The 17,663-nt window shown below is 31.3% G+C and overlaps 1 protein-coding gene across 1 annotated transcript; it reads right to left on the reverse strand.

The window, feature by feature from the left end:
- Positions 1 to 10,570: 10,570 nt before the first annotated feature.
- On the reverse strand, positions 10,571 to 12,443 carry LOC112736550 (uncharacterized). The gene is made up of 3 exons (XM_025786056.3): positions 12,287 to 12,443; positions 12,024 to 12,132; positions 10,571 to 11,040 (listed from the first exon to the last, which is right to left on the reverse strand). Exons 2-3 carry the CDS (start codon positions 12,115 to 12,117, stop codon positions 10,820 to 10,822), a joined length of 315 nt encoding a protein of 104 aa, XP_025641841.1. The 5' UTR covers positions 12,118 to 12,132; positions 12,287 to 12,443; the 3' UTR covers positions 10,571 to 10,819.
- Between the last annotated feature and the right edge of the window lie 5,220 nt (positions 12,444 to 17,663).

The raw sequence follows: 17,663 nt of genomic DNA on the forward strand, positions 1-17,663 counted from the left end.
GTATGCTCGGATTTGTTGAAAGACCTCTTGTAGGTCATCTCAGTGTGACCCTTGTTTCGGAGTTTTTGCTACCATATCATCTACATATATTTCTATATTTCTTCCTATTTGTTGTTGGAAGACTTTGTCCATCAGCCGTTGGTATGTTGCTCCTGCATTCTTAAGGCCGAAAGGCATAACTTTATAACAAAAATTTCCATGTTCCGTTATAAAAGCCGTTTTGTTTTGGTCCTCTGGGTGCATAAGGATCTGGTTATATCCAGAGTATGCATCCATGAAACTTAGGCTTTTAAACCCGGAAGCACTATCTACTAGTTTATCAATGCAAGGTAGAGGATAAGCATCTTTAGGACAAGCTTTGTTTAAATTCGTAAAGTCGACGCACATGCGCCATTTACCTGTGTTTTTCCTTACCATTACCACATTTGAGAGTCATGTAGTGAAGCGGAGTTCATTAATGAAGCTAGCATTGAGGAGTTTCTTAGTCTCCTCAAGAGCTGCTTTTGTTTTTTCTGCTCCGAGGTTCCTTTTCTTCTGGGCTACCGGCTTGTTGGATTTGTTTATGGCGAGCTTGTGGCAAAATACATTTGGATTTATTCCTGGCATGTCTGCTGGTGTCCAGGCGAATAGGTCGGCGTTATCTCGCCGTACTCTTATGAGTTTGCTTTTTTCTTCTCCTTCTAGTGCTCGCCCGACGTAAGTGAACTGCTTGTCCCTGGAAGTCAGAGGAATCTTCTGGAGCTCGCCTATCGGCTGAGGTCTTTCCTGGAAGTCCTCTCTAGGGTCTAGTTCGGCAAGGGTTAAAATCTCGGATGTTGATCTTGTCCTCCGGTGAGCCACTGTTTGCGTATCAGTTTTCTTTAGGCTGGCATTGTAACACTGCCGAGCTTGTTGTCGGTCCGAATGTACGGTTGCTATTTTGTTCTGTACCTGAAACTTAACACACAAATGTAATGTAGATACTACCGCTCTGAATTTATTCAGGGCGGGTCTTCTGAAAATAATATTATAAGGGCTAGGACAGTCGACTATTAGATATTGAATGTCAATGGTTTTTGTGAATGGGGGGTCGCCCATAGTCGTTTTTAGCCAAATGTGTCCCTTAATTGGAACTCTTTCTCCGGAGAACCCAACCAGCTCTCCGGTTGATGGTTGCATGGCTTTCTCAGACAGTTGCTTTTTTATAAAGGTGGAATAGAAAAGTACATCAGCGCTACTACCTGGGTCTAAAAGGACCTTTCTTACCAGTAACTCTCCTGTCTGGACGGATATGACGACTGGGTCGTCGAGGTTTGGGCTTGTTGAGATTAGGTCGTCCTGGCCAAAGGTTATTTCTGGCTCTGTTGTGTTGTGTTTTGTTGGAGGTGGTGCTCCTTCAATTGCTAGCATTGCTCGGTAGCTTCTCTTTCGTGCCGAGCTTGTTTCACCTCCTCCAGCATATCCTCCGGATATACAGTTTATGATTCCTCTAGGGGGATCTGTTGCTATCCATCCTTCTTTACTTGTTGTTCGCTCCTCCGGTTCCCTTTTGGTTTCTTTGCCTTTCCGTCCTTCGACATACTTGTCTAAGAGCCCTTGTCGAGCTAGCCTTTCCAATAGGTCCTTGGCTATCACACATTCGTCTGTTGTGTGTCCGTACTTCTGATGGAAGGCACAGTGCTTGCTTTTGTCCACGAACCATTGGTCTTGATAGCTTCCCGCTCTGGCTGGAGGTTTAACTATTTTGGCGTGGAGAATTTCCTTGATTATGTTCTCCCTTTTTGTGTTGAATTTGGTATAAGTATCAAACTTTGGGGTGAGTTTGAAGGGTTTCTTTTGATCCTTCCTGCTCATTGGCCTGAATGTCTTTTCTTCCTCCTTTCTGGTCGGCAGCTTGTCTGGCTTTTGTGCTTCGCGTAGTTCCTCGATTTCCATTTGACCTGCGGCTCTTTCTCGGAATTCCTCCAATGTTTTGGGTTTAGTGATCGCTATTGTTTCTCTGAACTTTCCTGGTCTGAGTCCGGTCTTAAGTGCATGTAGGTGGACGTTAGGATCTAAGTTTGGAATTTCCATGGTTGCTTCAGCAAATCGGGTTAGGTAGTCTTTGAGACTTTCATGTTGTCCTTGCTTTATTGTCCCGAGATAGTCTGATCCATGGACATATATCCTCGAGGCGGCGAAGTAGTCAATGAAGGACCTTGCCAGATCCTCGAAGGACGAGATTGACCCTGCAGATAATTTAGAAAACCACAGTAAAGCAGCACCATCAAGGTAAGTGGGAAAAGAACGACATAGTATAGGTTCATTATTAGCGCCATTAAAGAACATCATAGACTGAAACTTTTTAATATGAGCTCGGGGGTCACCAATCCCCCTGTAAGGCTCTAGGGAGTTAGGTAAAATGAAGTTTTTAGGCATCTTGAAATTCGTGATTTCCTCGGAAAAGGGGTTGTCCAGCGTCAATTTTTCTTTTGGCGGAGTGATGACTAAAGGGTCCGAGTTTCCCTGGGCTGAGCTTTTAGAGCTATTCCCCTCATGTTTTCCTGCGTTATTCTGTGCGGAGAGCTCGGTTAATCTCCGGACTTCTGCTTGAAGCTCGGCCATTTGGGCTAGGAACTCGGCTTGATTGAAGGGTTGAGCTCCGTTTTCAGCCATGTCTAGGAGGTCAGAATCCCTGCGTAAAAGAAAAGAGGCAGAGCGTTTCAAAAGGTATAAGTGGGGTTAGATCGAATCAGGGCCCCACGGTGGGCGCCAAATGTTACGTCCTGTGGGTGCCGAGGTATAGCAGTCCCTCCTGCAGATCACAATGCTCGGCGGAAGGATAATACTTCGGCTGAGGAAGAACATGGCGGCGGGAGCACCTGCAAAAAGCACTCCGACGCTCAAGTAAGAATATGAATTAAGTGAGAGTATGTTAACTAAATAAGAATGAGTGTGTTGTGTAACCTGTCTTATGTGAAGTTACTTTATCTGTTTATATAGGCGTTGGAAGTAAGTTGGTTAGAGCTTGTTTTGGGATTTTCCGAGTTTGCCGAGAGTATCCCGATTCTAGTTAGTTGAGATTCTGTGTTTTGTTGGAGCTTTCGGATTCTTTGGTGTTAATTGTTTACTTGATTCTGTTTGGTGAGGTATCATGGTTATCAGAGTTCTGTTTCGGCGAGATCAGCTCTGTTGACTGAGCTTATAGGCTACGTATCAATAACCATTAGGAATTCTCAAAGTGAGTCAGTTCAATGGTCATATCTCTAATGCACCATCTATATATATAATTTAATAAATGAGATCTATTAATCTTCATCCAATGAAGACCATTATATATATATTGATCTTTTCGGATTATTAATATCCTTTTTAATAATTCTATGACCAAGAACAATTTTGATTAAATTATAAAAGATTTATCTCTCAATATTATGATCACTATCACAATGATAAATCTCTAAATTTAATCAAAGACCTTATTATATTAATATTTTAATATAATAACAATAACAAATTATTTGACACGTGATTGATTGGATTGTGGTCATACTACTTATTCCCAACAGGCTCCACAATTCTCGGAGTTTTGTGATCAATAACCGCGTGTACCACATGGACATAGGAGGGTGGGTTTGATAAGCAATTACACAAGGCTATCTCTTTCTTCTATCCACATCTCTTGTTTGCTCTCTTCATCCGTGACATACTTCGTTTGGAAATGAACAAACCCACTAAACACTGATATAGGATACCAGTATAAAATACTCGATATCATCTTTGGTATATGCAGATCTATTCTTTCACAAATAACACATTTTAGTTTTTCAAATGATATTGTAAAAGAAACAATAACATCACATGAATTCTCGCATACAAAACTTACTCTCTCAAGTGTTTGTAATAATATCTAACCATGATAATATAATTTTAACATAACTCTATCATTCATTTTTTTTAAAATAATGTCTCTCCCCTCAGCCTTAGTTCAAAGTTGCAAACGTAAAAAGGAAACAAAATGAACACAGTAAGAAAACAAAGAAGAAGAAGATGAATTAAAAAAGACAAAATTTACGTAAGCAAAATACAAAATATATATAAATTACAAATCTAACCCTCAGTTTTCAATTTTAATTAATTAAAATTTTTCTTAATTCAAAAAAACTGACCCATAGATTTCAATTTTGTATTTTATAATTCTTTTTATGTCCAAAATATATGCTCTCATTTGTTCCGTCTAAAAAAAATCTGAATCCACACAAATGGAAGACACTGATATATATACTCCCTAATTTAAATCTTGCATTCCTCAAATTTGACCCTCAATTTTCTAACCCTTGTAAAACTAAGGCTCTAATTTGTATTTTTCGATTTTAAAAAAAAATCAACTCCATATTCTTCAAAGATACAAGCTCTCCAAATTCATAACTAAAAAAATAGCCACTCAAGTCGTCCAAGATTATTTATTAGATGGCGACATTTTTTCTGTACAAGTGATCTATTCATAACTTCTTGCATAAAATATTTTTTTCATATTTTTATATTTACTTAATATATTAAAATTAGATTTTTTCTCAATTAATGAAAGTGAGGTGTGAATTCCTCGTGAATTTATTTTTTTTTCGAAATAAATACATTTAATGAATAATGCATAATTATACTAATTTAAAAAAATATTTTTATTATAATTATATAAAATTTATATTTAATACATTATTAAACTACTTATCAATTATCAATCGAAAATATTTTTAATAATAATAATAATAATAATAATAATAATAATAATAATAATAATAATAATAATAATAATATACTTCTACTTAATATACTAAAATTGTATTTTTTTCTAACTAATTGAAGTGAGGTGTCAATTTTTCATAAATTCATTTTTCTTCTAAAATAAAAGTACTATTCTCTCTTCTAAATTTATTTTAGAAAAATATCTTTATTATATTTATATTACAATTAACATTTAATGAATAATGTATGATTATACTAATTTAGAAAAATATATTTATTATAATTATATAAAATTAATATTTAATGCATTATCAACTAATGAAAGCGAGGTGTCAATTTTTTATTAATTTATTTTTTCTCCAAAATGAAAGTAATATTCTCTCTTCTAAATTTATTTTAGAAAAATTAAAATTTCATGCTGAATATAGGCGGCAAGTTAAAAAAAATAAGCAAGTTCATAGAATCAAATCATACTTCTATAACATATATAAGAATGTATATTTTTATTATATAAAAATTGAATTTCTGCACTTCATGATAGGCGTGACATACTTCTTAGCGTGTTTCTTAATTTATTTTTTATAACTCACTGAATACAATTTATTACAGTAAATTAATTATATCAAATAATTGATTTGATTAGGTATTTAAATATGACACGATCATTTATAATTTATATCAATCAAATAATTGTAATTTATTATATCAATTTTTTAATTCATTAATTTATAAGATACATAATAACATAGATGATTTATTACTTATACTGATTAAATACAATAAATACATATTAATTTAGTTAAAAAAAATCATTGTCTCCTATGTTTTCCTATTTATTTTTTTAATTTATTAAATCCAATCAATTATAATAAACTAATTATATCAACTAATTAATTAAATCAATTATTTTCTAATTTATTTTTTGAATTCAATAAATCAAATAAAATTAATTATACTAATTATTTGTATTGACTAATTGATTTGATTAATTCTTAAAAATATTTTTATTTTATTTATTTAAATATAACTAATTAGTTATTTAATTTTATTAGGATAAATATCAAATTTTATTTCTAATATGAAAATACAAAATTTTATTCATTCCATTTTTATTTTACCACTATAAAAGACCATATATGCTAGAAGAAAATATCATTCATTTACTAATTACTCTTTCATTTGATAGCTTTTACAACAATTCTTTTTCTTCTTATGAGGCGTCGTCACAAGAAGGCAACTATCATGAACACAAATCAGCACACACTCTTTAACTTCCGTGCTCATCATTCAGAGCAATATATGATATATTATCCATTAAGCATTTATAGACCATGGTATTATCATGTTTGCATAAATAAAAAAAATCTGTAATTAAGCTTAAGTCATTTATCTATTTGTGTAGTATATTGTAGTGTGAAATTACTTTTAATTTGTGTTGTGTAATGATATTATGGTTTAATTTAAACTTTTATTTTAGAATTGTGTTATGATTTTATCTCATCATTTGTTCTTAGATATTAAGTTGATGTATTTTTATTTATTATTATTGAAGCGGATGTGATATAAAATTTGTAAAAAGAAAAAAAACTTACATTCAATTTATTTTATTGTAGTCTTCTATTCTTCTATTTCTTTTTATTTTTTTATTCATTTTATTTTCTTTTTAAATATCATATAATTTATTATAATTTATACCAATTAATTAATTATAATTCATTATATCAGTTAGTTTAATTCATTAATTTATAATATACATGATAAAATAGATCATTTGTTACTTATACATTTATTTTTCTAAAATTTAAATTTGAATAATTATATTTTTAGTTTTTGTTATGAAAAAAATATTATTAATAATGAATAATAATTAACCATTCATACTTTTAATCAAAGTGTTTAGATGATTTTTATATTTATTAATATTAATTATTGATTATTTTTTCATAAATAAATTATATTATAATTTTATGTTAGTTCATAATTGATTAATGATTAATGTTAATGAAGTTATGTTACTCTAAATTTTATATTTTATAAATATTTTATTTAAATATAATTTTTTTAACATAAAAATATATTATTTTTAATAATATCATAATTTTATATTTTTAAATTATTCTAAATGAATATTTTATCAAATACTAATTAAAGCTATTCTTCCATTTGCTTTTACTAATCTATTTTCTAACTATTATATAAAATTAAAATCGTATTAATGAATTTAATATTAAAGTTAATTTGGCTTTTATTATTTATAGTGTTTTTTCGATCAATAATTTTATACTCTTTACTTTTTTTGTTTCATTTTGAATTTTAATTTAGTACTCAAAGGTAGTGAAATTCCATTGATACTAAAATAAAGTTACAAAAGGGTCCGTAGGGTAGAATAAGTAAAATAATATGATACCCACATTGCAACATTCAAATGAAACAACTTAGGATCTAAAATGTTTATCTTTCTCTTTCTCGCCGTCTATTATATTATCTATTCTATCATATAAAAATCGAATTTTTACCTTTAATGATAGAATTAACTTAGCATGCTTCTATTTTATTTTGTTTAACTCATTAAAGTCAATTCATTATGATAATTAATTATATCAACTAATTGATTTGAATAGATATTTAAGTATCACACAATTTAAAATTATATATATTAATTATTTGATTTAATTTTTATGATATATAAATTTAAGGAATAAATTAAAATAAGATAATTTATTACTTATTTAAATTGAATACAACAAATATAAATTAATTTAGTTAAAAATTTACCATTTTCTAATTTTCTATACATAAAAATAACAAAACAAAATTATAAAAATAATCTTTTTATCACTTTTGTTATTTTAATTTTATTTTCTTTGCTTTTTTTATGTATAATTTTATTTTATATTAACTTTGTTTATTTAATAATAAAATATACTCATATTAATTCTATCATATAATAATATATTTTTCTCCTATATTAATCAAAGAATTTCAAGTTATCAACTACATCTAATAGAATGACTGAGAAATGAGAACTACGAGAAGTTAAACCCAAGTTCAAAATGCTGAAACAAAGAAAAAAAACAGTGGATATATGATTAGAGAAAAATGTATAATAATGACAAAATATACTAAAATTGGATTTTTTCTCCGACTAATAAAAGTGAGGTGTTAATTCCTCCTAAATTCATTTTTTCTCTAAAATGAAATCACTATTTTCTTTTCTAAATTTATTTTAGAAAAATATATTTATTATAATTATATTACAATTAACATTTAACGAATAATGCATGATTATACTAATTTAGAAAAATATTTTTATTATAATTATATAAAATTAATATTTAATACATTATCAACTAATAAAAGTGATGTGTCAATTCCTCGTGAATTCATTTTCCCTCCAAAATGAAAGTACTATTCTCTCTTCTAAATTTATTTTAGAAAAATATCTTTATTATAATTATATTACAATATTACAATTAGCATTTACTGAATAATACATAATTATAATAATTTAGAAAAATAAAATAAAATCCAGTAATTTATCTTCCGACTTCACACGTGTATAGAATAACTTTTAAGAATGAGTCATGTATATTAAATACGGTCGATAATTGTAAAACTGTATACTAACATTGATATAATATTATTTCAGGTATATGTTTTGTAGGCATAAAAGAAAAGTGTTGAGTTGTTTTATAGTAGATTTAAATTATTCATTGTTTATTAGAGAATTTTATGTATTATAATTTTCTAATAATTTACTATTTATTTTGAATTAATTTAATATGTTCTTATTTGACAGTAAAACAACATATAAAAATTTGTTGGTGAGTCTAAATATTATTAAGTTATTTATGGTCACATTAAGTATATATGTTTGATTTATTGAAAAAAGTAAATTACTAAAACCAATTAATAACTATTTAGAGTTAATATATTTAACACTAGTTTAAGAAAAAACAAATAATACATAACATGTTATATTTTTATTAATCAAATTATTATAATTTAAATTAATCATAACAAAATAATTTAAAATTATAATTTTAATTTTATCAGGACACGGGTTAATACACTTTTATATATATATATATATATATATATATATATATATATATATAGATAGAGTGTGTGTGTGTAAAGTTGCCACTAGATCCCTTATAATTTTGCGTTAAGACAATTTAGTCCCTAAAAAATGTAACAATTACATCAAAAAAAAAAACGTGGACATGTTACAACCGTATGTTAGTTCCTAATGTAAAAACTAAGTAACTAACGGCGCTTCTTATGTCTACTATTAAAGTTAATGAGATGTATGTTGAATACCACAGTGGAAATACTCCAAATGATGAGGACAAATTGGTCCTTCAATATTATTTGATTTTAACATCTTCTAAACCCGAACTGTGCAAAATCGCCCATTATTAACCCTGAAACTCTGCTGCAAAACCCTCCTCCTCTTACTTGGACCTCCATCATCAAGTGCTACACTTTCCATGACTTCTTCAACCATTCATTCTCCTCCTTAGTCAAATGAGGGCACTTAGCATTCGCCCTAACCGCCACATATTCCCTTCTCTCCTTAAAGCTTGCGCCCCTTCTGAAGGACTTCTACCTCGGCCAATCTCTTCATGCCTGCATCCTTCATCTCGGCTTCAATTTTGATTTGTACACAGCCAATGCCTTGATAAATATGTACTCTTTGGCAGGTAAGGTGCATGATGGATTGTTTGTAGGGCTGGCAATGGGTAGGTAAAGTGGGATTTTGACCCTACCTTAACCCTACCCACGAATTGAAAATTTTATTAAAACTCTACCATACCCTACCCTACCCTACCCACCCGTGGGTTAAGAATCTCTCAATCCTAACCCTATCCGCACCCTAAAACTCTAAACCCTACCCTACCACAGAAATATCAATTTTTTTCAAAATAAATATAAAATTCAATCATTTCGAATTTTATACATATTAATAACATAAAAAATAAAAAACTAATGTTCTAAATTACTAAATTAACTAACTGTTGTTTACTTATTGTAAGTCATTACACAAGGGAGGTTGTGGGTTCAACTTTCACTTCCTTCACTATATACCTAATTTTTAAAAAATGTGTTATAGGACTCTACCCTACCCGCAGGAATACCCAAACCATATCCTACTTACCCGCAGCGGGTCGGATAGTCTACCCTATCCGAACAGGTTGGACCGAGTTGGGTACCCGCGGGTAGGGTATGAATTGCCAGCCCTAATTGTTTGAGAGATGCAGAGCCAATTGCAGCACCATGGCTATGAACATAGACAGTGTCAGAAAGGTATTTGATAGAATACCTGTGAGGGATGTTGTGTGTTGGACCACTGTCATTGCCGGAAATGCTCAAAATGGCATTTATGAGGAAGCATTGGCCTTGTATAGGGAGATGGCTAGAGCCTTGGATTTAACATTGGGACCACAGCGAAAGGAACTAATAAAAAGGTACACTAACTGGCAAAAGCATCAACATTTTTTACCTGCCTGAGGAATGTCTCTGCTAACAACGGTTCCCATGACGACGTCTTCTTCCTTGCTAGTTTGGTGAAGGAAAAATGGTGACTTTTGCTACTGCACAGAGCCAAGATTCTTTGGCTTCAACTTCTTCCTTAGGATTAATGGATAAAAACAGAGGGTAACTGAGGTTATAAGCCAAAAAGTTTTAAAAGTAATACTTATTTCAGATGAAACACTACATAGTTTTCATTTACAAAAAAAAAAAATAACTTCATCTTTGGAAAAATGGCAATATGAAGATTTAACGAACTTTGTAATATTAAAATAGTTTGTCACTTTTAACTATATACATCAATATCAATTATTAACAACAAAACACAATTTAACTTATAAAAATTGTTATAACCAAGAAATAACAATTGTCAATATCCTGTGCAACGGAGCAACAAATTGATTAGTTGATACATAAAATACTGTCAACACAGACTGTGCACAACATGGATCATATGCAAACTTCATAACTAAGATATGATAAAGCATGCACAATTCAAGACCTTCACCCTTCATCCCCTTCTCCCCTATCCTTCCTAAGAAGAACAGTACAACAAAGAGGGCTAACTGCCTAAACCCACAGCCTATTGTTCTTTCTTCTGAGAGTCAGAAGATTGCGGAGCATTGGTTGTAGGCTGCTTCATACTAGCCTTGGCCTCAGCAAGAAATTTGGGATCTGGCTTGTGTTTTTCGGCAGGTTCTCTCATCGCCAAGTATATGTAAAATGCTATGACTACATTAACTGATATAACCGCAAGAAATCCACTCACTAGTGTCACAGAGTAAGGGGACAAATTGTCTGTTCCTGTTACACAAAGGGAACAAGGTAATCTAGTTTTACATCTTACACATTTGTTTATGGGACATTACTCTACATTGCATTCAAGAAACATTAAAGGAAATAAACAAGAAAACTGATGAGATCCATTCCAACAAGGCAAGGGAAATGTAACCCTCAATAAATAACACAAACGGGAACTTTATATTTGAATAGTCTTAGTATGGAAACATTTAGATAACAGTTCAGATAAACAAGTAAATATGTACCAAGAGAGTCAAGGGTTCTGTTTTGAGAACTAAGTTGATATGGTCAGCATTTGAAGTACTGAAAGATGTTGACAAAATACAATTCCAAATGTGCTTAACAATACAACAAAGGTCAATAGCAACAACAAAGCCTTATCCATTATCCCAATAGGTGGGGTTGGCTAGAACAAAGGATGCTATAATGCCACCTGGAAAAAAAAAGGGGGGAATAAGCCCTCTGATAATTCAATTCTCTCATCTTTTGGTTATTATAAATGGCTTTCTTGATTACTCAGCACCGTATGAAATAACACATTAAATGGATTAGTTGTTTCTTGTATGATCGTCGGTCTATATGTCAAACATAAATAAGAAACAAGAAAGCATCTGACTTGCAGTTTAAGACTGCCATGACTATTACATATTTCCAATTTGCAGATACCACTAAAAATGGAAGCCAATGTGAAAAATCAACTGCCACTGACTAGAAATTTTGAATGCCTTTATAAAGGCAAATTCCAACTTAATGCATTGTTCAAGATGCAATAACATTTGCTGACATTAAAAAGAAAAATCTCTTCGACAAAAAAGCATAAAACAAGTAAACAGACGGGTTTTACAATACTTGAAAAATTGATATACATCCATCCTCTTAAACAAATGTAAGATAACGAAACTATCTAGTAAAACCAACAACCACTTGGAAAAAAAGAGAAATCAGTAAATAAACAACTAAAAATACTTAAAACTATGAAAACTTACCAGGAAACAGATTATTGTTAAAACCATATAAAATTGCAACAGGGACAGCACACATGAACATTGAAGCAATGAAAAACTTCTGAATCACACTCATTGTTGCTTTTGGTCCCTAACGAAGCAGAAAAAGAAAAACTAAAGTAAAATAAAATAAAAAGAAGGAAAAGAAAATACTAAATCAAGATGCAAATTTTGAATCAGAAAGGACATATCCAATATACGATATTTTTTATCTAAGATACATTCCATGTTTTTTACAGAGTTACCTTGTGCTGCTAAAGGGTGCGTGTTAAAGGACGTGCGTCGACGAAGGTCGGAGTGGACGGTGGCAGGTTAGGGGGAGTCTGATTTTGTGAAGTGAGAGGGAAAATATCGAACTGCAAAGAACTCTAGGGGTTTAACCAAGGTTGCGAGAACTGACATGTCATCCAACCGGTCAAATAATTGATTCAATGGTTCAATTGAAATGATTTTTGAATTAATTTAATTAAATATATAATAAAATTAAAAATTTAATATATAATTTTAAAAAAGTTTTAAGTATATTAAAAATATCAATATTTTAATTATTTTAATTATTAATCTAAATTATAAAAAATATATATAATATATATTAATTAAAATTAACGATTAAAATAACTGAAATATAGATATTTTTAGTATACTTAATTTTTTTTATAATTTTAAATGTTTAAGTTTAATATTTTTTAAATTAAAAATTAAAAAATTTATTATTTCACATAATTTATTTATATTTTATTATTAAAAAATAATTTACAAAATATAGATTTTTAATTAATTTTTAAATTCTAATATAATAATCAGCAATAATACTTATCACATCAATAACAAAAATTTAGAATAAAAAATTTTAACAATTATGCTAATTAGTACTGGTAAGAAGAAAAAAAAACACATCAATATCGAAGTTGAGGTAGAAAAAGAGAGAACAAAAAATAATAATTTATGATTAAAATAACATACTAACATATCAATATACTTTGAATATACTTGTTTGAATCTCAATTCTAAACACCCGTATATACTAACATCAAGTACTTCTAGGAGCTAAAAATTAGTGATAACTAATTCTAAAATTAACTTTCGATGTCAATTTGTCATTTTTCTTGATTTTTTTTGTTTTACAAAAAAACCAACTAAGAAAATAGTTAACGACAGTCAACTAGAATTTCTATAAATATTTTTCATAAAATAAATCGTAGAGTTATCTCTTTTTTTCGATTTTTCATAAGAGAAAGTTTAGTGGGTCAACACTTTTATTAAAATATGGTCCGTATTTAACCAGCAAAAGAAAAATGAATAATTTCGCACTATTAAATGAAATCTCACACTATTAAAAACACCAATAATAACTAATTGATGCTATAAATTATTTAAAATCCCCAAAATGGTCCCTCAGATTGGCCCATGCACCAATATTACCCTTGAGTTTTTAAATGCTCTAAATGCATCCTCCAATTTGAGCTTTGCGCGAAATCCTAGTCCTTCCACCCAATTCCGGCATGACTCAGCAGCCGGAGTGCTGAGCTGGCGGTTCCACAGGCTTCATCACTCTCCACGTAGGCTTCATCACCCTTCTCTCTTCTTCCTATCTTCCTTTTTCTTTCTCCCTTCCTCAAGCATTGTAGCCCTTTCCTTCTCTCAGTTCACCAGCCTTCATATCACTACCTCAGAACCACCGCCGGAATCTTTTCTCTTTTCTTCTTCCTCTCTTCTTTTCTCTTCTCCTCTGTCCATTGGCCTAAGGCTGAACCACCACCGCGAGGCGCGAGCCACCATAGCCTCCACCATCTGCAACCATCGCGTCCAACATCCTCCCTCTACCCTCTCCTTCCCCGTCAGGTCCAAAGACGTCAAGCTTTCTTCTTGTCGAACCACCTCCGCCGAGCCCGAACTTACTATCATTGCCAATCTGCCATCTTCATCACCCTCTTCCATGCACCGAACCCTAGTCCTATCGCAGCTTCCACAGCATCTCCATCACCACTACCATCACCTCCGGCCTTTTTCCAGCACCGCCACATCTTCCTCCCTCATTTCCTCTTCTCAGCTAAAGAGTCGGGTACCTTCATTTTTGTTCCTCATCACCGAACTACTGCTACCGCAATAGCCGCTGCAACCACTACTCTGCCGATGTCCTCTCCTCGTCTGCTTCTCCTTGTCATTTTCATCACCCACGATGACTAACCCTCATCTCCTTCCTCACGTTTCGGTTTGCCTTCTTTTCCTGTCTGACCACCCCCAACTTCCCCTATTTTTGCATTCTCTTTCCCTGTTCTTCAAGCAGGTCTTAGTTCAACTTCTCCTTTGAAATTTCATCTATGTTTCAGTTATAACTAGTATTTAGTTAATTAGTTTAGGTTTTTGAAGGCTGGTGAACTGAGAGAAGAAAAGAGCTACGTGAGGAAGGGAGAAAGGAAAAGGAGGATAGGAAGAAGAGAGAAGGGTAGTGACTCCGATGGAAGAAGAAGAGGAACGATGGTGATGGTGGAGGGTGATGAAGCCTACGCGGACCCTAAACTGCCAGCTCAGCGCTCTGACTACTGAGTCATGTCGGAATTGGGTGGAAGGACCAGAATTTCACACGGAGCTCAAATTGAATGGTGCATTTAGAGCATTTCGAAACTGAGGGGCAACATTGATGTACAGGCCCAATTTGGGAGACAATTTTAGAGATTTACTCTTATAAATTACAAAACTTATTTACCTCCTAGTACTCCTCTATCCATAAATGCTTAAGCTAAAATTGTTCAGTCACCAATTTGGATTTCTAATATCTTTCGATCATCCAGTAACATATTTTAACTAAAAAATAAATATATAAATCCTTGACTTTTTAAATTTTTGATAAATACATTTATAAGAAAATTTAAATATAAAAAACTTCCTAACTTTAACATACTAAAAACAATTTAATCCCTTCGTACATTTGTCTCTCACACACCATCTTCAGCCATTGAAAGCTCCTCCTAGCAGCATTGAAATCCGTATATGGACGGCGGCGACTGCGACGCACCAAAATAGCAAGCCAAAAAACTCTACCGTTGATTCCTTTTCTTTGTTGGAGAACACAAACAGTTTTAATCCATCTTCTTCAACGACTTTCATTCGCGCTACTGATAAGGATTTCTCGATGCAAGATTTGTTCAAAGTTTTTGAAGATACCATTTTCTTTGATTATTTCAAACCATCCGTGCTTATCAGCCCAATCTTTCCAACTTTTTTTTTTCGCCTCAGCATATACTTGCATGTTCTTGGCCACAGTTACCTCAATCCAGACCGAACACCTCATTGTCCGTTTCAAGTATTACATATCCAAAAAAAACGAATAAAAAAATTATTATTTACTTACTACATGATATTAAAGGCATCATTAATTCTGAATTGCAAAGTTAACAATAGACAAACATTAAAATTTTTGGATCCTTAGAGCAACTTCAATGGACAGAATTTTAAATTCCTGTTACTGACAACATCAGGTAGAAACCGTTGGAGGGAAGAAGAAATGAGTTCCACACGGGAATCAAGGTGAGAAAATTCTTCTGAACAGAGATTCAAACAAACCAATAATAACTTGTCACTTGACAAGTTATTATAAGAATAAATAATTATATAAAATTTAAAATAATTAAATAATTATATTAAATAATTAAATAATAATTAAGTTAGTAATAATTACAATAAATAATTATAATAAGTAATTAAATTATAATTAATTTATTAATAATTTTAATAATTAATTAGATTAAATAATTAATTTTTTATTTAATTAATAATTTATATTAATTATTTATATCATAATTAATATTGAATATTATTTATATTATTATATTAAATTATAATTAATTAAATTTACTTATATTAAAAAATAAATTTAATTTTTACATCTTATAAAATAATTTTTGGTTGGGTTGGTTATTTTTATTTTTAAAATTTAAAATGTTAACAACATTATTAAAATTAGCAGTTGTAAAATTAGTCATTGCAAAATTAGCCGTTGAAAACTAGCCGTTACTATGTTACCGTTATTATTAATAAATTAATATTTTATTATTCTATATATACCACTTACATACACTTATATTCTCACACTTTCTTCTACTCTTTATCTTCTTCCAAGTTTACTTCTATTTCGAATTTTATATTGTGTATTATTGTTATATATGAATTTATTTAATATTAATATCTTTTAATAGTGAATTATTTTTAAATTTATAAATTTAAATAATAATATTAAAAAAAATTAATTACATTAATTTTAAGTATTTTAATTAATTAATTAAGTAGGACCAGGGACTAAAGTTAGTTCCTCTTAATAGAGAAGAGAAAGATATTTTGAGTTCCTATTTATTATTTATAACGCAAAAACAAAAATTGATGTAGAGTTACTTTATGACATGTAGGCCATAAATAAAAATTGTGATGAATTACCTACTTGAGATAGTCTTACTCTGCGTAGTCTATGAAATCCTGACATACAAACAATCACTCTAACCACTCAGTCTTCTATGCGGACACACCTCAAGATTTCAGCACCATAGAATCTCCCAATGTCCCCTAGTATCACAAGAAGAAAGTAAAATTGAAATCTCCGCTAACACACCAATGCTCATCCAGATTAATGCTAAAGCTCATGAAGCCCTGGCTAGAGTTCTCTGCGATTTGCTGCTATTGAACTAGAATAAGTTGTAGTAAGCATCCAAGATTCGTATTGTCCCCTTCTGATTTCTTCTATCCCTTTTGACTATCATTTACGAACCAAAGACTTGAATCCTGCAATTTTAAATCTTGTTTATTCGAAAATTTGTTCTCTTCCATTTCTTTATCTGTCTATCAATTGTATCATCTTTCCGCGCGACAATCTCAAGGGAAAGGAGATCTCGAATTTTCGAGATTATTGTTATGAACAGTTCCATGAGTGGTGTGCGGCGGGGTCGTTGGGACTTCAGTCGTTTCCTTCCATGGCTGTTCTCCCTGCACTGGTCATCCTTAATTTATGAGTTAGTTATGTTGTTAAGGTGACGTCGTTATATGATGCATTGGATTTTCTGCTTAAAACAAACTAATTAAGCAATGTATGAACTAATAATTAATATTTATTAAATAGTATCATATTATGTATCAAAGATTCGACGATGTAAGCAAAGCTGTAGTCTGTAGAGGCTCTCAAGAATGACAAAGATGGGGTGTCTGATAAAGCCGAAGAAGATGAAGGACGGTATGGGAGAGCAATATATGATAATGTTGTAGAATGGTTGGCTCGTGTGGATGGAATTCTTGCTGAATATAAAAAATTCAAAGAAGAACATGATAATAATGCAGGGTATGCACTTGCTTTTCCAAAATCTAGACATAAGATATCATCGCAGCAAAAAAGCAGAAGATATCAAAGAAAGGGTTGAAGAATTGCAAAATGAGAAGCATGATAGTATATCTCGTTGGCAGGGCCCGCCTTCTTCAATGGGTTATGCGCTTCCTTCTGTTGAATATGAAGAGCTTGATTCAAGAAAACAAAATATGGAAGATGTTAAAAAAGCCTTGGAAGATTCGAGTGCTACAATGGTTGGTGTTCATGGCCTAGCTGGTATGGGAAAGACTACTTTGATCATAAAAGCTATTAAC

Source organism: Arachis hypogaea, chromosome 2 (assembly GCF_003086295.3).
Source record: "Arachis hypogaea cultivar Tifrunner chromosome 2, arahy.Tifrunner.gnm2.J5K5, whole genome shotgun sequence".
Classification (NCBI taxonomy): domain Eukaryota; kingdom Viridiplantae; phylum Streptophyta; class Magnoliopsida; order Fabales; family Fabaceae; genus Arachis; species Arachis hypogaea.

What these genes read in the sequence shown, in the direction of transcription:
- LOC112736550 (XM_025786056.3), bottom strand. Translation starts at nt 12,117, where the DNA reads ATGAGTGTGATTCAGAAGTTTTTCATTGCTTCAATGTTCATGTGTGCT. An exon ending in TAACAATAATCTGTTTCCTG is followed by an intron (nt 11,041 to 12,023) that starts GTAAGTTTTCAT and finishes TTTGTGTAACAG; the next exon opens with GAACAGACAATTTGTCCCCT.